Source organism: Ochotona princeps, chromosome 14 (assembly GCF_030435755.1).
Source record: "Ochotona princeps isolate mOchPri1 chromosome 14, mOchPri1.hap1, whole genome shotgun sequence".
NCBI lineage: Eukaryota > Metazoa > Chordata > Mammalia > Lagomorpha > Ochotonidae > Ochotona > Ochotona princeps.
In genome coordinates, this window is record NC_080845.1 from 16,640,856 (window position 1) to 16,665,009 (window position 24,154).

Consider the following 24,154-nt stretch of genomic DNA (forward strand, 5'->3'; position numbering starts at 1 on the left):
GAATGCAACTACAGTCTCAAATACAAGTTCAACCTCCAATGCCACATCCCCCAGAGAGCTTCTCTGGATTCCCTCTTTCCAGCATTCATCTTTCCCTTTACAACGTCTGGCAAGCAATCACTGGGCACTTGAACTGTAATTGTCTAGAGCGTACTGCAGATGGACACCCATCAAGAACTGACACCCGCAATATATAATAGATGGTCACGTGGACAGATGAACACAGATGAAGTTTCATATCGTGGAAGACAAAGGGTTCGAATCCAAAACTGAGCTGTCAGCATAAATACAGGAAAACTACTTATTAGAACTTGGTGGGCAACAAAATGCAAGATTAAATATAATTCACTGGAAATTTATTTGCATAAATAATGCAAAAACAGATACGAAATTAATGGAGATCACCTTAAAGAGGTATGGAAGTAGTCTTGTCCTTTCTACATAGACAAAGGTAATAAGAAACGGAATTTAAAAACAAGTTTCCTTTGTCACAAAAAATATCTTGAAAGCCAGGCATATGGGGGTTTACATATAAATAATAACATCAAGGAAACATTTTCCTACAGAATGTATCATATTTCCTTTCCAAATCAATGCTCCCAAAGCAGAATGCCAGAAAAGAGGAAGAGGAATGAGGGAAATGTATTAAAACTACTTATCTACCCTTGACTCATCTGTCTGGAAATACAGCAAAAGGAGATGGCTTTTACATACCGGAATATTTTAAATATGGATACATTCATTACAGTATTTTTTTAATAAGGTTACGGGGCTGGCATGGTGGTGCAACATGTGAGGCTGTCACCTGTGACACCTACATCCAAATGGCACCAGTTCAAGTCCCAGCTGCTCTACTTTCAATCCAGCTTCCTGCTAATGCTCCTGGGAAAGCAGCCGAAGGGGCCCCAAGTATTTGGGCCCTTGCACTCACGTGAGGGCCTTGGATAAACCTCTTGGCTTCAGCCTAGGCCAACCTGGACGGCTACCGAAAATGTAAGAGTTCTCCCTCTGCCTCTCCCTCACTCTCTGCAATCTGATTTTCAAATAAACAAACTTAAAAATAGCAAAAAGTTAGAACCAACCTAAATGTCCAACCACAGAGCATGTTCTACATAAACTACGTTCATTCTCTTACACAAACATGATGTAGTCTTGAAAACCATGACTATTAGTTTCATTTAGCTAAACAGATAAAGATGGGAGAAGGAAAACACAGATTCCAAACTTTAATACATTGTGATTTACATAATAAAAATGTGCTTATAGAATAACTAGAAGGAGGGCCCAGCGGCGGCGTGGCCTAGTGGCTAAAGTCCTCGCCTTGAAAGCCCCGGGATCCCATATGGACGCCGGTTCTGGTCCCGGCAGCTCCACTTCCCATCCGGCTCCCTACTCGTGGCCTGGGAAGGCAGTTGAGGACGGCCCAAGGATTTGGGACCCTGCACCCGTGTGGGAGACCCGGAGGAGGTTCCAGGTTCCCGGCTTCGGATCAGCGCGCACCGGCCCGTTGCGGCTCACTTGGGGAGTGAATCATCGGACGGAGGATCTTCCTCTCTGTCTCTCCTCCTCTGTGTATATCTGGCTGTAATAAAATGAATAAATCTTAAAAAAAAAAAAGAATAACTAGAAGGAAACACACCAAAATATTGATGGTGAATACCAGACGTCTGAAATTTATTTAGGGTAACCTTTTGAGTCCCCCTACTTCCTGATTCCTCTATAATACCATTTGATGAGCCATTTAAAAATTACCTTACTAAAATAAATCTCAGCATATATTAACTTGCAAGTCAGAGAATTGTCTCAGAAAAGCCAAGATCATCGTTTCCCATTCACGTCGACAAGCAAGCACTAGCACCACACCACGCCAAGCACTAAAATGCCCCCCAGATAACCACATATACATTAGACAGCATGTTGATCAAAGAATCCACAGGCTTTGGGGTTGGACACAGTCAGGCTCTTCTCTCCCCTCTGCCGTTCCCTACAGCATGCTACCTCCCCTCAGGGACCCCCAGTTTTCTTTACACAGAACGGCCCTGACTGCCCTCTGGAGGCAAGGTGAACCTGCCCCGAGGAGGGACCCCGCTGAGCATCAATAATAGTGACACACATGTGACTTCCCAAAGTCTACTCCAAAGGCTTGATTCCAACGTTAACATTTATTTTCAAGTGATCAAATTAAAACAGTGTGATACCTGTCCATCAAGGGAACACAACAAAGCATCCAGAAATAGAACTAAGCATACAGAAGATAATGATGGCATCTGTAATAGAAGACAAAAGATGGATTCTTCTATTATTAGTGTTACAGCAAGTAGCTCATCAACTGGAAAAAATAGAGATCTCAGTATCAGTCATGTGAACCAAATATACCCCAGACGGGACAAACCATGTAAATCCTCCTCAAGAAAACAAAATCTGGGGGGCTGCACTGTGGTGTAGCACATAAACCACCACCTGCAACACTGGCATCTCAACTGGGTACCAGTTCAGAGCCCCGCTGTGCCACTTCCAATCCAGCTCCCTGCTAATGTGACTGGGAGAGGTTCAGGAGATGGCCCAAGTGTCTGGGCACCTGCTACACCCATATGAGACTCCTGGATGTAGCTCCTGGAGACAACAGGCATAAAAGCTGAAACAGGGCCATATCTTTGTAGAAATTCTGATTTTTGTTTGTGTCTAGGCATTTCACATTATAAACAATTCTACTATGAGCACTCATGCACATACTGCACAGTATACAGGCACAGTATGCATCTGTGGTGTGCGTATTCCTGGGAGACACTTGGATTTGTGAGGCTATGTAAATGTTTAACTTTTTCCTTGCACCATACCATCTTGCCTATTTTTAAAGGAACAATCCACTAGTGTTAAGTATAGCCACAATTCTGAACAAGTCCCTAGGAGGTTTCTATCTTACAAAATCTATCTACTCAAGTATACCCAGTAAACAATTTGCCTTTCCCTTTTCCCCTAGTCCCTGGCAGTCACCTTGTTACGGCTTCTTGGATACCTCAGGGAGCCATCACGTAGTCTGTGTCATTCCACAAGGTCCATCCATACTACAGTCGACTTGTGAAGGCTGAGTAATAGCTAATGTTTATACATCTGATATTTTCAACGTATCCCATATTCATAGGCCATCTTGTGTTGACCCATTTCTCTGTCAGGGGACACCTGAGTTACTTCCACCTTCTGGCTACTGTGAAAAACAGTGACATACAAATCTCACCTTTGAGATCATAGTTTGATTCGTCTCAGCTGTATACTTGATCTTCATTTTTTCAAGGTTCCAACATTCTGTTTTCCATTGCAGCTGCGCCAACAGCTGTGTTCCAATTTCTTCACATCTTCACCAACACTTGCTTTTTTCATTTTTGTCATAATTGCCACATGAATAGCGTGGGGTTGACATAACATTGTTGTTCTGAACTACGATGCATGAGTGACTGGTGACAAAGAGAACCTTTCCATCATACATTTGTCGTTCATTTCTACTTTTTCTTTGAGAAATGTCTATTCAGTCTATTGCCCACTTTTCAGTAAACTTTCCTGGCCTTTTAGTTATTGATCTGGAGGCACACTTCACACAGTCTAGATGTTAACCCTTTATCAGATGTATCTGATTTGTAAGTATCAAATGCCATTTTGTAGCTTACCAAATTGTTATTTTCAACAACAATTTTCCATGTAGGCAGATCTTTTTAAGAAACACACACACACACACACACACACACACACACACTACCCAAAGGAATCTAAAACATAAAAGTGTAAATATTTGTAAAGGTAAACATTTTACCCAACTACCTATGATGTCACTAAATCACATTAACCAGATTATTTTTAAATGCATAGAAAGCAAAAGCTGCAATCAAAATCACAATCAGTATCTCTAAAATCCAAACTGCTTTTAAAACATGTTTCAAGGTACAGACACCACAACAGAAAGAAATGGGCAAAATATTAACTGGCAGTTCAGAAAAGGAGACATGCAAACGGCCAATAAAAATAAAAGCGCCTCCCCTTCTTTAGTTTGTCCATGAGGTTATCAAAGACAAAAACTACTGGCAATACCAAGATAGCCAGTGGAAATATATCTCTCCTAGTAGAAACGCAAATGGAGGGGCCATCAGTGTGGAACAGTGGGTAAAGCCAGCGCTTTCCATGCTGGCACCCTGTAAGACACTGGTTTGAGTCCCAACTGCTCTAGTCTTGATCCAGCCCTGACAACAAGCCTGGGAAGGCAGAGAAAGAGGTCCATAGTGCTTGGGCCCCCCACCAATGTGCATGACCCAGAGGAACCTCCTGGCATCTGCCTTCTTACCTGCCCAGCTCTAACCGCTGCTGCCATTTGAGGAGGGACTCGGTAAATGGAAGATCTCTGTCTCTTCCTTTCTCTGTAATTGACTTTCAAATACATAAATATGTCTTATTAAAAATGCAGATGGTATGATGGCTCAACTAGCTAATAGTATGATGGCTCAACTAGCTAATCCTTTGCCTGCCAGTGATAGCATCCAAATAGGTACCAGTTCTAGCCTTGGCTGCTCCAACTCGCTTAAAGCTCTCTGCTTGTGGCCTGGGAAAGCAACAGAGGATGCCCCAAAGCTTTGGGACCCTGCACCTGTACAAGAGACCCAGAAGAAGCTCCTGGCTTCCAGTTTTGGATCAACTCAGCTCCAGCTGTGGAGGTCGTTTGGGGAGTGAACAGTGGATGGAAGATATTTCTCTCTGACTCCTACTGTCTCTGTAAATCTGCCTTTCCGAGAAAAATAACTAAATACTTTTTAAAAATGTAAACGGGGGGCCCGATGTGGTGGCCTAGTGGCTAAGGTCCTCACCTTGAACATGCCGGGATCCCATATGGGCGGCGGTTCTAATCCCGGCAGCTCCACTGCCCATCCAGCTCCCTGCTTGTGGCCTGGGAAAGTAGTCGAGGATGGCCCAAAGCCTTGGGACCCTGCACCCGTGTGGGAGACCTGGAGGAGGTTCCTGGCTCCTGGCTTCGAATCAGCACAGCACCGCCCGTTTTGGTCACTTGGGGAGTGAATCATCAGACAGAAGATCTTCCTCTCTGTCTTTCCTTCTCTCTGTGTATCTGCCTTTCCAATAAAAAAAAAAAAAAACTTCAAAAAATGTAAATGGATATTCTGCTTCTGAAGATATCTAGAAAATTCTATAGATGGGCAGAATGTAACTTCCCCGTGGCCCAGCCATCAGCTTCAGGGAACTACCACACAGGCACAAAACTGCAGGTAAAAAGAAGCTTCTCACAGGGTGGCTTACAATAAGGATAAATTGGAAATCACCAAAATCCAAGAAGACTCTGAATTTGGGGATGGACATGCAATGGAAATACAGAGTAGTCAGCCCAGTAATGGTAAAAATCTGGGTTCACCAACGCTGAAAAGCATCTCTGAGTTTAAAAGCAAACAAGGCAAGCTACAGAACAGCATGTAGAATATAATCCCATTTGCGTAAAACTGTAATCATATATACTTAAAGATGTAGAAATGACTTGACTAACATTCATCAAAATGCAAACAGTGGTTATCTCAGGAATTCAGAGGATTTTTAAAAAGAATAATCCTCCTATTTTTCTGTCTTGCATGAATATTTCTGTAATGAACATGTTACTTTTATGGTCAGAAGAAAAAATCTATTTCACAGGGGAAAAAAAAACACAAAAATGAGGAATCTTGGAAAGAGATTTCACACTGAAAAGCTAGAAGGTAGCCCCACCTTCTCTGCTGGGACAGGAAGGCTGGGACAGTAGAAGTCTTGAGTTCAAGGCCTGACCCTGATATTAATTTGCTAAATGACCTTGGAAAAGTCACTTAGTTTCTTTGTGCCCTTGTTTTCCTCCCTCTAACATAGAAGACATAATAATTCTATGTCATGGAGTTGTTTTGAGGATAAAAAGACTGATACTGAGAGCTTTTCAATAAATACTAGTCCCATTCCCACTTTGAGCTCATTATTGAAAGTCTTCATTGTACTCAGCATATATCAGGTGCTCAAAACCTGTTGGGTAACTGAATGGGACAGATACATGAACAAATAGCCACATGGGAGAAGAAACATCTGGAGGATGGAAAGACAGAATGGGTGGGCGGGTAGAGGGATGGATGGACTGACAAATGGAGACAGGTAAGCAGCTACACAGACTGACCAATGGACAGCATGGCAGTCTTCACTTCCTAAAAATAGCCACACCAATATACACTCCATTCTCCACGCTCAATACAATCTTGATTCCCTCCCTTTGAACTGGGGCACACGTTTGTAACTACATTCACCAGAACGAGGTGAAGCTATGCTGCATGATTTTGGAGGCTGTTTCCTACAAGATGCTGCTGCCTGACTGTTTCCCCCACCCCCAACTGCCTCTCATGCCCAGAGAACTTCTAAATGCTACATAGGAAGTTTGGCCATAGGGCAAGTGTGTAGTCTGGCAGTGAAGGAATCAGCTACTACACTGCGGTGCCTAGGTTGTCATCCCAGATTTGGCTCCTGAACCCAGCCTCCTGCTAATAAACACTGCAGCAACTGACTGCTCAAGTAATTAAGTTTCTGCCACTCAAGAGGAAGACCTGGATTGAGCGCCTGGCTCCAAGCTGAGCATGACCCAGCCCTGGCCCCACTACAGACACTGGGAAGTATATCAGTAGGTGTTCTCTCATGTTTGCCCACTACCTCTCTCATAAATAAGCAAATACAACTTTTGTTAAAATTAGGCCATGTATGACACTTCCACGCTGGAGACACACAGGGAGGAGGAGATGCCCAGAGCAGCTCGGCTAATTGAGGCTTCAAAATCTTCACTCCAAACATGACAGCGGAGAAGCCTTGAAGACAACCTAGCCTTAGCTACTGTGTGACCTCAACCACAGACACACCATGAGCCAGAACCCACCAACCAAGCCACTCCACCATGCTTGATCCCCAGAAACCATGAGAAACCAAAAAGGACAGTTGCTTCAAGCCACTAAATGTTGGGATGGCCTCTCAGAGGACAATAGTCAGCTAACACAGTGAGGTGATGATGCGTGGGAAGATGGACTGGAAGAATGCCACCCAGGAGCCCCAGAAGCCAGCACCCTCTTGTACCAGATGCCCCATCTGTTTTGCACACCTCCTGTCTGTTCCCATGGCTTCCTGCTGAACCAGCTGGTGCCAGCCCCTCTTACCTTGGTTGCCTGACTCCAGAGCTGGCACTCTGAGCTCCGCGATTCTGACTCACTGCTGATGAATGCCTCACAGTTCACGTCTCCTAAAACCTCTTAGCCCATCCCTTAACGAATGGGGATACTGAATGGGGGAACTGAAGTCCAAAAATAAAATGAACTTACCTCAGACTATAGACTAGTCCTGAGCCCAGGGCTATTTCTCTTCCAGGTCCTCTGTGGGTTAGGTCCTAATCCCCCTCACTGTCTGGTGGGGTACCATTAGGGCAACATGATGTTGCAGGCCCCGGCTGGGACATGCCAGAGCTCTTGGCTCCAAACGTACCTTACATCTGTCTGGGCATAAATTTGCATTTGGAATCTGGGAGGCCCCAGTTCCAAGTATGTCAAATGTAATTAATTACAGCAAACCTTCTGCAACTGTTTTCAAACGCCATATTAAAGGGTTTTGTGCACAGGAACACACAACCTGCAGGCTGCAAAAACTCCAGGGGATCCTGGGGTCCCCAGGCCCCAGCCACACAGAAGGGGGCAGCAGCTGCCTGCAACCCCACTGTACAGAAGGACCCGCCAGAGTCAGGGTGAGGCATTTGCAGCAGTGTTTCAAGGCCTGGCTTCAAGCCCAACCCACTCACCAACTCCACATCCTGTAATGTTGGCACCTTCACCAGCTTTACAATGGGAGACCAGAGCCTATAGCCCCCCAGGGCAGTTGTGAGGGTCCACTTGCATTTCAATGCAACTTCCCCTACACAACCTTGGGCAACTTCTTTCACCTCTGGACTCAACACCCTCTTATTAGAAACAAAGAACCCCTACTTTTTAGAGTAACTGTACTCAATGAGCTAACAGACATGAACCGCTCACGGCCAACTGCTGGGCACAGGGTAGGCACTGCATCAGCGTGCCCTGATGATCCCTCAAAGGCGAAAACATCCAGTGCACAAAAACATAGCAAGAGACAGCAGAATGCTACATGATTTTGCCTTTGGACAGAAAAAGTTTCTGATCAAAAATAAAACCTTGTAGAGCTGAGTTTCCACCACATGGCTCAAACTCCTCTCCAAACACCAAGAGCAGGATAAAGTGAGAGGGGAAAGGATAATGTAAAGCAGTGGAAAGTGAGAGATGCCACGGTTCTCACCTGCATTGTCTCTGAACCAGGCCAAAAGTAAATTCAACCTCACCTTGGGCCAACGGCTCTGCCAGCTACCTGGGGCAGATGCCCTGGGCAGTGGGGAGAAGGATTCTTCCGAAAGCCTTGCTACCCAAGTCGTTACAGTGGACAGACTCATTCACTTGCCAAAGCACAGCTTCCAAATAGGTGATCTGGGTCTCTATGCCCAAAGCAGCTTTTGATTCAAACAGACTCCAGTCCAAACTCAAAGGCTAACAAGGTATGGAGGATCCTGGCAGGTGGAGACAGCATCCAGGTTACCTCTAAGGTTCACTTTTGCCCTGCTCATTGGACTTACCTTCTTCCAAATCATCTGGGATGCAAGGTGGAACGATTTGATCTTTCCCCCAACTTTCTAGTCTCTGTGGGGGTGGGGGGTGAGGGTGTCTCCCTCCCTCCCCCACCCCCTCATAAACTCCCACTATTCCCTGCATTCTTTTTTTTTTTTTAAGATTTATTTATTTTATTGCAAAGTCAGATATACAGAGAGAAGGAGAGACAGAGAGGAAGATCTTCCGTCTGATGATTCACTCCCCAAGTGAGCCACAACGGGCCGATGCGCGCTGATCCGAAGCCGGGAACCTGGAACCTCTTCCGGGTCTCCCACGCGGGTGCAGTGTCCCAAATCCTTGGGCCGTCCTCAACTGCTTTCCCAGGCCACAAGCAGGGAGCTGGATGGGCAGTGGAGCTGCCTGGATGGGATCGTGGGGCGTTCAAAGCTAGGACTTTAGCCTCTAGGCCACACCGCCGGGCCCTATTCCCTGCATTCTAAACAGGCCAGTGCCTACAACACAACCTCACCATCTCAGTCCCATGCCAGCCTGAGTGCCAGTGCCTACGACACCACAACCTCACCATCTCAGTCCCATGCCAGCCTGAGTGCCAGTGCCTACGACACCATAACTTCACCATCTCAGTCCCATGCCAGCCTCGGTGCCACCTGAGCTACTGTGTGACCCTGAGCAAGTCCCAACTCCCTCTCTGTAGTTTCCTTAGCTCTAGCAGAGAGCATGACAGCCCAGAGCAGCACACCAGAGGCCAGCAGAAGCAATAGCACCTGAGCCAGGTAGGTATCCTCACATTTCCTCAGAGCCAGAATGTGAAGAAAAAAAAAAAGGAAAACAAAATCATGAAATTAATTTTAATACGGCATCTTATTTAACCCAATCCAGAAAATATTACCATTTCAGCCTGTGTGACCAATATTCAGGAATTATGTCTCTGATCTTTTACATGATCCAGCCATTTCAATGGCTCAAAAGCCATGTGTGCCAGTGTGCACTGCAGGCACAGCATCAGATAATGCCTAGCCCTAGACTTGTCAATCAGAGGAGCTGCCTCTTGCAACTCCCACCTACAGTTGATGGCACCCTAGCACAGTTTCCCTTTCCCAAGGCCTCGCTGTTGGCCAGTTTGTTTTATTTCAGATCACTTTCACTTTCTGCTTTCCCCAGCATGCATTCCTAAGAAATACTCATATAAACACACTTGTAATTTTTCCAGTTATTTTTCCCAGATGATAAAATTTTTAAAAAAAGGAAATATCCGCAGCATCCAAAAATATCTGTGCCTATTCTCTTCAGGCATTCCCAGGGCCCTGAGCATGTCCACATGGTTTACAGAACCTTGAGCTCCAAACACAGCAAAACACAAACTCTCTCACCACAATTTCACCGGAATGAAGTTCCCACCCTCACGCCACCAATTTTCCACAAAAATGTTGGGCTGACTGGGAACTGGTCCGGCAGGACTGAGAGCTGGGAAGCAGAACAGCCAGCTCCTCGGGCTTGCTGTCCTGGACAATAATCCATCCACCGAGTAAGCCAAAATAGCTTTTGACTTTGCCTGCTACAGCGAACTACAAGCCTGGAGTTTGCTGAGCCTGGAGGGGGTGGGGGAAGCTCCTTCATTTGGCAGGAATCATGCTTTCACCGTGGGTGGGAGTTTGGACTTCACTCCTCCCTGGCCTCCCACTCATGACTGGGACTGGCCTTTGGGGGACCCAAGGTCCAGCCCCTGGCTTCACTAGAAAGCAATTTTATACCATGTTTCCTACAGTAGACTGGGAAGCCAGGCATCACCTTACTCCATTTATTCTCTGTAGCTTATAGATGAGGCCTCATTCTGCTTTGTCAGCCAAAATATTTATATCATTTTTCTGTCGACTCAATACCATCCTCACCTCAGCCTCCCTCCTTTCCTTTTTAAGAAAAGGAGTTGTCACCAATGTGTGCCTCCAGTGCTCGGCTGTTTACGAAGCACTTTTGAGTCAGTTAACTCATAGGGTTCTTGCAGGAAACTCAGTGGGGCCTCAGAATCGACTGTCTTCCCACTTCACAGATGAATAAGCAGAGGCTGGTATCCCACGGTGTTTCAAAGCTGGGACAGCTGCATGCAAGACTGAAAAAGGAGAAGAATGGGCACTGCAAGTGACAGGAGAGGCCAGACTCAATTCCAAGCTTTCTAAACTTTAGGTTGGCCAAGAAAATGGGACAAGTTAAGGGTTCCATTCATCACCCTGGGCTGACCAATCTGGCCTGGGACTCAAGTTTACCCAACATGCCCACAAGTGACTCCACACAGCATTAAACACCAGATTTGTACAATTATAAAAATTAACATGTATCGCAAAATTAACACATGTGCAGGGCTCCACAGTTCAAACCCCATTTCCAAACTTGTGGTTTCCTTCCACTTAGAGTGAAGGATGCTGACCAACCCATTTAGCACACACACAAATGAAAACGCATAAGGACCCAGGGATCCCAAGGAGCCCCGCCATGGGCCTAAGGGTATGTATGTAGGCGGCAAACCAGCACCTTCATCCAGAAACCCCAGGGCCCGGCTCGCCCCTGTGCCCCACACACCCGCCCGGCCCCCAGCATCTCCCTTTTGAAAGCTGATCACTGCAGGAACAGGCAGGGAAGCAGGTCATCCAGGCCTGCTTTGATGACAGCCCCAAGGGGATCTAATTATAACAAGGAAGGGAGGAGTCAGGATTCTCTCCCTATTTCTCAAGACCAAATTAATTTTAATTCCTTTTGACGCAGTGTATGTGCATATAGCAGCAGAAGCAGCAGTTGAGAAATTAAGAAATCTGAGGCTTTTGGGTTCACTTTGGCCTGCTCACTGAAGTCTTGGCAAGTCAGCCCCCTTCCTGCCTGTTTCTGGGTGTGTGCACGTGTACACACACACATACACACACACACACACACACACACACGTACATGTCAGGGAGGGAGAGGGAGCTAGATCAGGGAGAAAAAGTTGATTTCATGTCTCAACAGACTCAGTCAGTATACTATGGGTATCGCACTCCCAGCCCATTCATTGGCCAGGCTCAATGGCAAAGAGTGCCATGACGGATGAGGGCTGCGCACCACAGGCTTCCCAAAGGCGAGTGGCAGCAGGTACGTTACGCATCTAATGACCCTGGACTAGGTTATATACAAAGAACAGGCTGCAAGTGGAAAGCCCTTGACCAAGCCTCCCTCTCACATGGCTCCTAACCTTCCCAAGAACCCTGTGCGCCACTCTCACCCTTATCGTCACCATCAATAGTGGGATCAGCCCTGCTTCCCAGGTATGGAAATAAGGTGCAGGGAAATGAGATACACTGCCAAACAAGACAAAAAAAATCAAGGGAGTAGGAACAAAGATGTGTCTCCCACTTTGATCTGCTTTCTCTGCCCCTGGGCTTCTGCCACTGGTAAAAGAGCTCATCAGGTGGCTGTGCAGAAGGGACCACCCACTGACAGGTCCATCGTTCCCTCGTCCTGGAAATGCACACCTTTCAGAGGAGAAACCACTGCAAAACCACCAAAGATGCGGCTGGAGATGGGTGCACAGTCAGAGTGACAGGTGCCTTCCCACAGAGAAGTCCACCCTCACTGTAACAGTGGAGAAGCCAGGTCCAGGGATGAGAGAGCTCAGAGTGAAGTGTGGAATTCCCTGAGCTCACAGTCCACACCAACAACAACAGTCCCACAACAATAGGATGTCTGAGGCCAGGAGATGCACCAACATTTTTTTTGTTTTGTTTTAAACAGCTTTTATGCGCACACATACACACAAATAGGACAGTTTGGAAACCATTCCCTAAATGAACTACAAGGTACACGCCCATTTCAGAAATATGGAAGTGTGAGAGCATCAACACTGAGGACTTAATGGTCTACCTTACATTGAGCCTGAGTTCACCTGTTGACCAGGGCCATTCAGTGTTAAAAATGACCATGATGGGCCTGTTGTGGTGGCCTAGTGGCTAAAGTCCTCACCTTGAACATGCCAGGATCCCACATGGGCACCAGTTCTAATCCTGGGAAAGTAGTCGAGGATGGCCCAAAGCCTTGGGACCCTGCACCCATGTGGGAGACTCGGAAGAGGCTTCAGGCTCCTGGCTTCGGATTGGCACAGCTCTGGCGACCGCAGTCGCTTGGGGACTGAATCAACAGACAGATGATCTTCCTCTCTCTCTCCTCCTCTCTCTACATATATATCAGACTTAGCAATAAAAAATAAATAAAATCTTCAAAAAATGACCATGATGTATAAAATTTGCAGGAAACACAAAACAGAATGATCTCAATTTAAGTCTGGCATCTACAAGCCAGAATCTAAACAAAAAGTTGGAGTCAGAGTGAACACCAACTCACACTCCTGTGTACTTCAAGTTAAGACATCTATGGGTTCATGAGCTTAACAAGGAGCCCCCTAAGTCCAATTCCTGTGTGCCTGGCTAAAAGGACCCAGCTCCTCACACAGACACTGGGCACGGCAAGGGCCCTCCTACAGCCTCAGGAACTCAGTGCCTGCTTCACTACCCATGCAAATCAGCCACCAGAATGATGCCTCCAGAGGCCACCCCCTGGTATCTCAAAGACATACTTTACAAGAGTGAGTAAGGTAGGGCTAAAAGCCGTCAGAGGAACTTTAAGGCACATCAAGTCAAGGAACATCTTCCCATCGAAGGACCCTCATGCACTCACTATTCCAAGAGACTACTTCATGGGGAGCTTAAGGAAAAGGGCCATGTGTCCCTCATAGGATGCTGCTTTGGCCACAAGTAGCCAAAGCCAAGTTGGTCACCTGCTGTTCACTAGACTCAAATCCCACGGATCTGGGCAAAGTCACCAAGCACACACTGAGTTGCTGCTCTGTGCCAGACCCTAAAATAAAGAACCCATGAGCTCCACCATTACAGAACCCACAAATGGGCTGGAGAAGCAGAGAGCAAACCACCAGCTCTATCATCTATGGACCCACAGAGTTGGGGAAGTACCCGGAGGGGGGCACAGAGGAATTAACTCCACCTGGGGAGGTGGGTCTGCGCTCTGCAGAAAAAGCAAATACAGCTGATCCTAAAGGGACGTGAGGGTGGATATCCAGCATGTGAAGCACCTCAAAGGTGCACAGTTTACCTCTTAAGGGCTCAGAAACAAATCCACAAATAGTCCAAGGAGCTAAAGCACCCCTGGAATGAAAGCAAGGAGAACACTCTGACCAAGTCACATCCCAGTCTGCTTTAAAGCAACAACCAGAGTAGCAAACATGTCGTCAGCGGGACTCAACCTGTAGGGGTAGCATGTGTTGCCCCCTTCTAACAACCTCAGCCAGGCCGGGTGCTTTCACTCCATTTCATCCTCAAACACCCTCTCCAGGTCAGGATCATCATCCACCTCCCCACCACAGCTGCCTTTCCTGATGCAGAAGGTACGGTTCCTAAATCAGAAGTGACTCTCTCAAAGCAACCCAAAGCTCACCATGCTATGAGGCTGGATTTAAAACTCTGGTCTGGCCAATCTCCAGTCCAACTTTCCCTTTTGTCTGCAGGGGAGGATGCCAGCCAGTCCCTGAGTCTGATGGAAGCCTATTCTGGGGAGGCTTTCTCAGGGTCAGAAACAGATTTCACTGACAGACCATCTCTTCTCTCTGAGCTCCTCCCTTCCCTGGGACCCCCAATCCCCACCCCAAGCACTGCCATCTTCTTAGATCTTCAACCTTCTCTCAGGTCCTGGATCGTGTCCTCAACAGCATACAGCATCATTTTACAAGTGGCAACCATCATACATCAATTTCAACACAGAGTTGGGGCAAAAGGTTCCTCTGGGACAAATAAGCCAGGAAAGCTGGACCCCAGGGGCCAGGAGGGACTGAATGGGCAAAGCCCATCACCACTGCAAGCTAAGTAAGATGCCTGGCAGCAGACAGAATTCGGGAAGTCCCACCAGCAAAACCAAGAGACCTGGAAGCCACTGCTGACTTGAGGCTTACCAGCAACAATAACCAACAGAACATCGGTCTGGCCTGGCGCCATCTGCGACAGTAGCCACTAGCCATGCATGGCTACGGAGCATGGGAAACATGGCCACTCAGAACTCAGATGAGCTAGAGGGAAGAAAATACGCATGGGACCTCTAAGACTTAACCCCTCCTTCAACAAGAATGCAACAAGCCACATTAATAATCTTTATATGGTTGGCATATGGAAATGTCAGTATCGTGGACACTCTGTTTTAAATAAACTGTATTATTAAAATCAATGTCACCTGTTTCTCTTTTTTAATATACTACTAGGAAATTAAGAATTATGTACATGGCTTGCATTATGCCACTTGAATTATATTACTGTTGGATACTGCTGGGCTGACGCATTCAAAAGGAGCAGAGACTAAGAGGAGCTCTAAGGGTTGGCACTGCATTGCAGGGCTGCCACTGCCTGTGTCATCACATCCCATTCAGGTGCGGGTTCCAAGCCCCAGTTGCTCCACTTCTGATCCAGCTCCCTACTGATGTACCTGGGAGAGCAGCAGCAGCAAATGATCCAACTAGGTGGGCTCCTGCCACCCATGTAAGGGATGCAGAGTTCCTGTTTCATGGCTTCAACTTGACTCATACCTAACTGTTGTGGCCACATGGGAAATGAGCCAGCAGATGGAAGGTCTGTCGTGTCTCTTTCTCTCTCTACCACCCTCCTTCCCTCTGTAAATCTGCCTTTCAAATGCCTTTTTAAAAAGCCAATTCCAGAGTTTTGAAGGAAGTGTATCCATCAAAAAAACTGTAGGCACACATAATGAACCTGATTAAATTCAGCCCTTATAGGAATACTCTCCAAGCCCATTAAAGCTTGGCCATTTCAAGCCAAAGTGGGCACTGCACTTGCCACCCAGACGGGGAAGCCACAACACCTTCCACTTCTCCAGGAATTCGAGGCAGACTCAGCAAAGAGAGTGCCTACAAGCCAGCACCTGTCCTTCCAGCCAAACCAAGGCCTGCGCGCTGCGGGTGGCACTCACTGCCCATGCAGCTGAGCCTTCTTCACAGGTAGCCCTGGGGCAGACCTAACCAGGTGACAACTGTCTCCCTGTGGTCACCTACAAGTCTACTGAGGGAATAAAGGATAAAACAGAACCTGCAAGGAGCGCAGACCCCCTGCAACAGGCTGGGAGGATGGGGAGGGCAGGGCAGCCCAGCTGACATTGATCCCTTGAGACCTTGGTGCGCCACCTGTAGGCAGAACTCCACTCCACACCTGCAAACACAAATAAGCAAGTTTCCTGAGATGATACTGACCTGCACCCTGTATGCTAACTCTGCTATTTTTGTTGTTTTCTATTTTACTCATCTAAAAAAAGAGCTGATTGTGATTCACTACGCTGATTTCACAACCCCATTAATGGACTGTAATTCAAGGTCTAGCTCGGGTATAATAATTAAGAGGTGTATGCCCCACCTCATTTACTTAGCTATTTGTCCATTGCATCCCTCTCTCCAAAATATGGGGGTCCGACTGTGGCCTCAGAATCCTTCGCAACACAGCACTCCAGACAGGTACAACCAACCAACCACTGAGACAGAATTTCAAATGGAGCTCATTTGTTACTTCCTTTGGAGGGTTACAGTATGTTCATTTCCTAAAGGCAGCAACAAACCCAGGCTCCCAGGGGAAAAGGTGATTTGCCAGAGGTCCTACAGCAAGACTGTGGGAGGGCTGGAGCTCCTGAGGATGCAGACACAGCCGCTTCTTCCCACCACCAGAGAGGAGACATCAGAGAACATTGGCACAGTACGGACCTGACAACCTCGGAAAACCACTTGCATGCATCAAGTACTACACGGCTCAGAAGATCTCATCAAAACCCAACAAAGTGGTGAGGAAGAAAATTGCATCTGAACCAGCAGGGGTTAGAAAGCTCTAGTCCCCAAACACAAGAGGCCGTGGGATGCTTGTTTCCAAGGACCACGCAGAGGTCAGCCTCACACTGACCAGCCATCTTGGCTGTTGCCCTTCTGCATATAAGCAAGAACCCTTGTTCAAGTTCACCTCTGCGCAGGGTTGAAAAATATAAGCAAACCCTTTGTCCTAGCTTGGTCCAAAGTCAAGCTATAAAGCAGGCCCTTGAAATCTCAAACCTTATTAGAAGGGGAAAAAAAACTCCTTAGGCAGAGAAGCAAAACATTAAGTAATAAGAGTCTCCACTGTGAAACTGAATATAAATGATCTTTCACCAAAATAACTCAGCTCATCAACAAATTATCAGCCCTCAAGTCCAATTTGCCAGATCTTCTCCCCAGTCTTGTAAGAGAGTACAGAGAGAAACACGCACCAATAAAAATTAGCTGTCTTCCCTGCTGGTCACCCTGGCATTTAAAACAGGAGGGGAGGGAGGAGAGGCCCAGTCAGGTCTCCATCCAGAGAAGGACACCAATAGAAACAAAAGGACGCTGGCCCCGCCCCCAGCTGGACCATCATGCATCTCTATTTCCTTTACAACAAACATGACCAGAATAACCAATTTAAAAAAAAAAAAAAAAGAGCAGGCCCATAAAAACAAAGATGATTTTCAATTTCTACCCGAGGGTTTTCTTTAAGACATAAATAACCAAATTTCAGCAAAATGGAAGGAAAGTTGTATGTCAGGAGATCCAACCCACACAAAGGGATATGCTGCAATATTTTTGTTCCTTGTAACAGAAATAACCTGCTATCTATAACCATGAACTTGTGTTTAGTGGCCCCTACACTGAGCCACCAGTCCCCTCCATTACTGCTAAACTCAGGCCTACTGCCCCCTAAGGCCCCCAGAGCCTCTTGGAAATTATAAATTCCTTGACCGTCCTAGGCATCACCCTAAATAATTTAACAGGAAAATTTTTTTTTAATTATGCTACTTAAAAAAAAAAAGCTTATTCCAAATATGTCAAAATGACCAGTCAGCCCTGAAGGATTCTGTTGCTAAAAAAACAAAATCTCCCAAATGCAATGGCGATGACGAGAATTGTCAAACCTTGGCCACTGTCAACTAGGCTTCACGGAGTTAGATTCTCCTTAGAAATCCCAATTTCCACAAAGCAGGGTTGGAAACCTATGAACTGGGGCCATTAGCTCTTCCAAGACCAATATGGGGTTTCCTGTCCTTGCCTCGGGGAACTCATCACATATAAGATCCCACCATTCAAATATTAGCAATATTTTCCTTTTGAACCTGAAAATTACAATTTTTTTTTAAACTTAAAATCCCCAGCAAGCTCAATCATAAATTAATTTCTCCCGAAGAACCTTTCACCTTTGGATAGACACCTTATTTTTGTGTGTTAAATTTCAATGAGTCAATGTTTGCCTTGTGGAAAAAAATTTTTTTTTTGTTTCACCTTCATCTGATCCATTTAACAGTAGAAAAATCCACAGAAGATACTGTTGCCTCTTATGCTTCCAGATTCTGAATACAAGTGCCTTTCAGCTTGGCTTTTGTTAGTAGTTTGATTTTTTTTTTTTTTTTTTTTTTTTTTTTGCTTTTAAAGAAATAATTTTGCTGTTAAAATCAGCTAAGTTGGTGTTCTACCCCATTTCTTCAGCAAAATGTTGCCACCAGGAAAGAGGGTTAGGATTCAGAATTCTCTTTGCCTTCCCCCTTTTTCCAATCTTTCTTTCTTGCTAAGTCAGTAAAATTTATGGGACTTTTTTTCTTTTTTTTTTTTTTTTGGTCACCAACCACCCCCCTCAAATGATCAAGGCCAATGGATTTTTGCCCCACCTTCAAAATAATCAAATTTTTTTTAAAAAATATCAAATGTTAATGAACTACCAATTACTCCACATCACAATCAAAGAGGCCTGGAACCAATCTGGATTTAAAAAATAATAACAAATTTTGCAAATTGGAAGAGTGAACGAGACAGAGAAGGGAGAATTTCTTCCTTATCAAGGCTTCTGCCACCCTTGTCTTCATCAATTGATTCGACTGCATGTCATAAAAAATGAGCTTCTGCGAATCCACTGTTAGTTTTTTCATAATAATGTTAATTATGCATATCTTATTTTAATGGCGGTCTCTCCTACAAATCTGTGGGCTACTCAATTTATAGACTGTATGAATTCACATTTTTCCCCCCACTGAATATTGCTCAAAAAGGGTTCCTGATATTTTTGGGTAAAACAACAACAAAAAAAGAAATGCCTAGAGCTTTCAGGAAACAGAATCAGAAAACAATCATAATGATTCCATCAAAACAAAACACACACACACACACACACACACACACGCAAAACCCAGCAAATGCAAAAGAAAAAAGAAAAACAAAATTTCACTCTAACTTTTCCAGTTTCTGTATTTCTGGGGAATCTTGAGATTCAAAGTTAGTAAAACAAAAATGCAAATTTTTAAAAAAATTATAATTTTGGGTGTGTCCAATGGCAATATTTTAGGGTGCATTTTCCTCTGAATTCCTTCCTTCTTGGAAACAGAAAAACTTTCAATATTGCCAAATGGTGAAATTAATCTTTTTTTTTTGCCTGCTGAGCTACACAAGTTGCAAATTACAATGAAGTACAATTTCTAATTGCTTCATAAAGCCAATTCTCCCACTTTTCCCTAAACTCGACAATTTCCCACCTTTCCTCATTCCAAATAGTTTTTTTCTCCAACTAAAATGAGTTGGGGAATCCAATTTACTTTGCTTTTGGGAGGTTTTCTTGTTTTTTTTCACCTTTAAGAACTGAATTCATTCAAATTCCAGCTTAATTTTCATTTACATATTATCTGGATTTGGCTTCAGAAATTAAAAAAAAAAAACTGTCCTCACACTCCTAGAAAGATCTAAGAAAAAAATTTACAGTTCAGTTCCCAAAAAGGAAAAAAAAACTGAACCTCTTCACCCCACACTGACTTGCAGTGCAAAGTTTGGAAAAAATAAGAAATAAAAAATATTTCTTTTCAATTTTAATTTCTTTTTTATTTACAAAATAGTATCCTCTAGGTGGCGTTGTTTTAATGGGAAAAAACTACCGTTTGAAGAAAAATTAGAAAAAAAAATTGAGAAAGGGAAATATGGCCTTAAAAAAATAAGATTGTTGCAAAGATGGGGGGGGTTGAAGGAAAGGTCTCCGGGGAGGGGGGTCATCGGAGACCCCGAGCGCAGAGAGGGTCAGAGAGAAATTGCCAATTTGAGGGGGAGGGGGGAGAGCTGGAAGGGGTTGCATTTTTGCAAAATGTGAATTGTCCAAACTGAAATGGCTGCTCTGTCCTCTCGTCGCTTTGTTTTCTGGGCTCCGGTCCGAGCCCGGGGCTGGAGGGGGCGCCTGGTAGGGGCCCGCTACGGCCCCCTCGCCACCCCCGCCTTCCTCACACCGGCCAGCGCCCTCGGGGGTGCTCCCCGGACCCCGAGCCTCCCGTTTGCGCCCACAAAAAGCCCGCAAACGCGCCCAAGCACTTTGCATTCTGCAAATCTTGCAATGAAGTGGCGCAGCACAACCGGCCCCGAGCTCCCCGTCCCCCTGAATCCCCCGCGCGGTGCATACCCCCCGGCCCCCAGTCGTACCTGCGGAGCCGCCGCGCCGCCCGGCTGGTTCATGGGTCCGTGCGGGAGGAGGCGGCCCCGGCGCGTCCTGCTCCTCCCGGGCCGGGCTGCTGGTGCGCGCACAATGCCGCCGCCGCCGCCGCCGCCGCTACCGCCGCCGCCGCTCCCTCCTCCGCCCGCCCCGCTCAGGCCGGGGGGGCGGGGGCGCGGGGGGGGCGCCGGCCCTGGACCCCCCACCCCCGGCCCGCTCCGGCCGCGCCGCCGCCGCCGCCGCCGAGCCGCCCCTCGCGGGGCCGCCGCCGCCCCCCGCCGCCCTGCCCGCCCCCGGGCCGCGCCGCGCCGCGCGGCCCGCGAGCTCCAGGCCTCGGCCTCGGCCTCTGCGCCGCCGGCCTCCGCGTCGCACACAAAGCCGGCCGGCCCCGGGGCGCGCCCGCTCGCCAGCCCCCCGGGCCGCCGCGCGCCCGCCCCCCAAACTTTCCCGCGCCGCGCCCTGCCCAGTGCGCGTCCCCCACCCCCGAGCCCGCCCCCTCGGCGCCCCGCAGCCCCCAACCCTTCGGAAATGTCAAGTGCACGTTGGGAGAAAAGTTTGGGGAACCGGCTTCTGGCAGAGCACAAGGGGTTAATGGGAACTCTTGCACCCCCTGCCATCACACACACACCCCCCAAAAAAAAATCAAATGAATTTTTACATCAAAGTTTTGAAGCGTTGGCCTTGTGAAAGAATGGCAAGCTGACTGGGAATATTGCTATTGCCCCTGCCACACTTTCCCCAAATAGAGCGAAATAAAAGTTTGGAGAACTGGCCCTGTGCCAAACTAGTGGGGTTAAGGAGACCCTTTCTTGCCCCCAGCCAGACTGATGTTAAAAACATATTTGACGATGTGCTTTATAAGTAAAATGCCGATCAACTGAGCTTTCTCTCCACCCCTGCCAAATTTAAAAAAAAAAATTTTTTCAGACATGTTTTTAAAATAAAAGTTTGAAAAACTATTCCTTTTATAAAACCAGAGGGCTTAAGGATTAAAGGGGTGGAGTGGGTGGGGGTCAGCCTCTCACTCCATATCCCCAAGTCTCCCAGTCAAGTCGGTTTGGAAAAAGTTGATTTGAGACAGTTGCCTGAATGTGGGATTCAGGTGAAAGAATGTTGCCTTCCAACATTCTGAAAAATCAAAAAAAAAAAAAAGTTTTAATTTGGAAAACTTCCTTGCAACTTGAAGATGTTTGAAAGAGCTTTTTGTTGATGCTGTTGCTCCCTGTCCTACTCCTTACATTTCCCCCCCCCAAAAAAATTAGAACAGAAAAAAAAAAGTTTTAATTAAGTGTGAAGGACACCCCGCCCCCCATGGTGACCACGGGATCTTGGCTCCTTCTTGCATCCCCCAATTGATTACTGTTTCAAATGGAAACTTATAGGCTTGCTCCCACTTGGGCAATCAGCAACCTTTCTTTGCCATTCTCAACAGAAAACAAAAAGGGATTTTCTTTTTTTAAGCGCTGAAAGTTAAGGATAAGCAGGTGTCTCCTTTCTGCCCCATCTTAAAAAAATCAAATTTGTTTTAATGTTGAAGGAAGTGATCAGTATGAGACAGGAAAGATTACAAAAAGATTGTCCCGTGCAACCTTCCAAATAGTTACTACTTTATCAGTGTTTCCTGTGCCTAAGGAAGCAGTCTGTGAGAATTTGCCATAAGTGGCATAGAATTAAACCCCTGTAACAAACTCCACCCCTCCACACGCACACAAGGAGTGATCTGACTGCTTCGTCCAAATCCACTCACCTCCCACTGACCAAGTTGGAGAATCATTAAACATTAAAAGTAGCCATTTATCTCTGCCACCCACCTGGCAAGCATGTCCCTGGCCAAGGTTCCACAGGCTCTGCCAGGCCTTGTGAGACAGGCACAGAGAGGAACAGGCAGCCTGCAGAGTCCAGCAGAAGTGGGCTCCTGGGAGCCCTGGGCTGTGATGCCTGCTGGCCAGGCTGCCTCCTAGCTACCTCCTGCGCCCGGTGGCTGGGGCCTTGCAGCCTGGATGTGTGCCCCGGGTTTGCCACTTGTCTGGCACCATCTCTGACGGTTTCTGGGCAATTGCGTCAAGACCAGGTCCCCTCCTCTGTCTAGTGGGCCTGATCTCAGGCCTCGGTGCAAATAAAAATCTGCTTGAAAATCCTCACAACACGAGGTCTCCATAACCATGCCTCAAAAATATTGCCCTGGGAGTCAGGAAAACATGGTGTATTTGGCATGTGCCAAGCACCATGAACCTGCCTTCCTAGAGATGCTTACAGCAGCCCTTCTAAAACTGGGATGATCCTGCAGCTTCTAGGAGGGCTTATGCCCTGGAAGGTGTCCCATCCTCACCCTGTCCCAGCTGAGCCAGGAAGGTACACTAAAGGGACATTAGCTGGCCGATGTGTTGCTAAAAAAAAAAAAAAAAAAAAAAAATCTAGTTTGGAAAAGAATACACACATTTCTCAGGACATGGTGGAAACTAACTGCATGATTACCCAGAGCTGGTGTATCCCTGTTCCAGAGGGATTCATTGGGTATAGACTTAGAATGTGAGGGCCAAGCCAAACTTTGGGGTTTCTTGAGGACCTGACCAAGAGGTGGCTCTGGGCCCATCAAGTGCATTGTGGACTTATTCAAGCCCCTTACTTGCAGACTACAGAGATGCTGAGACTGGCATGGAGGAGATTCAAATCTTGTCACTTGCAGAACTTTGAGGGGAGGACCCTTACAGACACTAGAGGAGCTGAGGGGCAAGGTGCACAGGCAGAGAAGCCAGTAGATGTTGTGAGAGCCCGAGACACAAGAGGAGGCCTGCTCAGTAATGAAACAGGCTCCACGGCACAGCATTGGTCAAGCGGCTGGGAGAGCAGGGATGTAGATGATGGACACGTAGTTCAACAGGGTCTAGGAATCAACTGGACCTGCCCAGGTTTGTAAAATTCTGGAGACAATGTTGCCCTTCCATGCTTAGCTGACTACCCGCAGAGAAGCTATGTGGCTTCCTTACTGTAAGCTCAGCCCATAAATTCAACCTCCAGGTTCAACCTTGGCTCTGGCTGTCCCTTGCTACCCTTGAGCAGGAAACACCATTTTTCCTTGCCTCCAAGTTCTCCATGGCTCTGCGGCTACAGTCTCCCTTGCAGGGTGCTTCGAGGATTAGAATAGGTAATGCATGTCAATCTTTGGGAGGACCCTGCAACAGAGAAAGCTCTCCACCTATGTCATGCCCAGGGGTCACAAAGACCTGCTTCTGGCCCATGCCAGCTGTCCGATGCCCGCCTCATGGTATAATTACTGAGCCTTCTATCTCTGGAAAATGGAATTCTGAGACAGACCAGTGTTATCGATACTCTTCTGGTTGTAATACATAGAATTGAAATCACACTAAAATAAAAATAAAAGAAGTATCATATCAAATTAGGAAGTGATTGTGGTTCTCACAGACAGGAAAGGAAATCCCCAGAGGATTCAGAGCCAAGAACCAGAAAAGTTTCAGGAACAGGGCCTGCTCATCCCATCACTCTGGGCCCCAGGTCCCCTGAGATCTCGGCCCTGACTTGTCCTCCCCTCTTCCCTCTTTTGCTCCAAGTATGCAGTCTTCATTTGTGTTGATGTACAGTCAAATGAGTACCCCTCAGTTCTCCCAATGTCAACAGGTATCTCTACCCTGATCCAAAGTTTCAGGAGAGAGAATATGATTGGCCAGAGCCAATTGTTCAAAATCAAGAGGGATCACTGTCACAAAACACATCCAGAGCCTCCAAGACCCACCCCTGAGGTAGGGATGCAGAACCTGGGAAGATCCTCCAAGCATTACTCCTCCTATGTGATGGTGCCTCACCTGGGGCTGGGAAAGAGACACAACCAAAAGAGGCCCTCTGGCCTGGCTGTTGGCCCAATGAGTAAAGATACTAGTTACCATGGCTAGGACTCTTCACCTTGAATCATGCCACTGTTCCCGATTCCTAATGCACACC

The 24,154-nt window shown here is 46.7% G+C and overlaps 1 protein-coding gene across 5 annotated transcripts in view; it reads right to left on the minus strand.

The window, feature by feature from the left end:
- ZNF618 (zinc finger protein 618) overlaps positions 1–20,429 on the minus strand; it is a 155,732-nt gene extending 135,303 nt beyond the window's left edge. For all 5 annotated transcript variants that reach the window (XM_058672374.1, XM_058672373.1, XM_058672372.1 and 2 more), the window contains exon 1: positions 20,188–20,429. In XM_058672374.1, coding sequence (XP_058528357.1) covers positions 20,188–20,220 — 33 coding nt within the window. In that variant the 5' untranslated portion in view covers positions 20,221–20,429. The remainder of the gene's footprint in view (positions 1–20,187) is intronic.
- Positions 20,430–24,154: the final 3,725 nt, after the last annotated feature.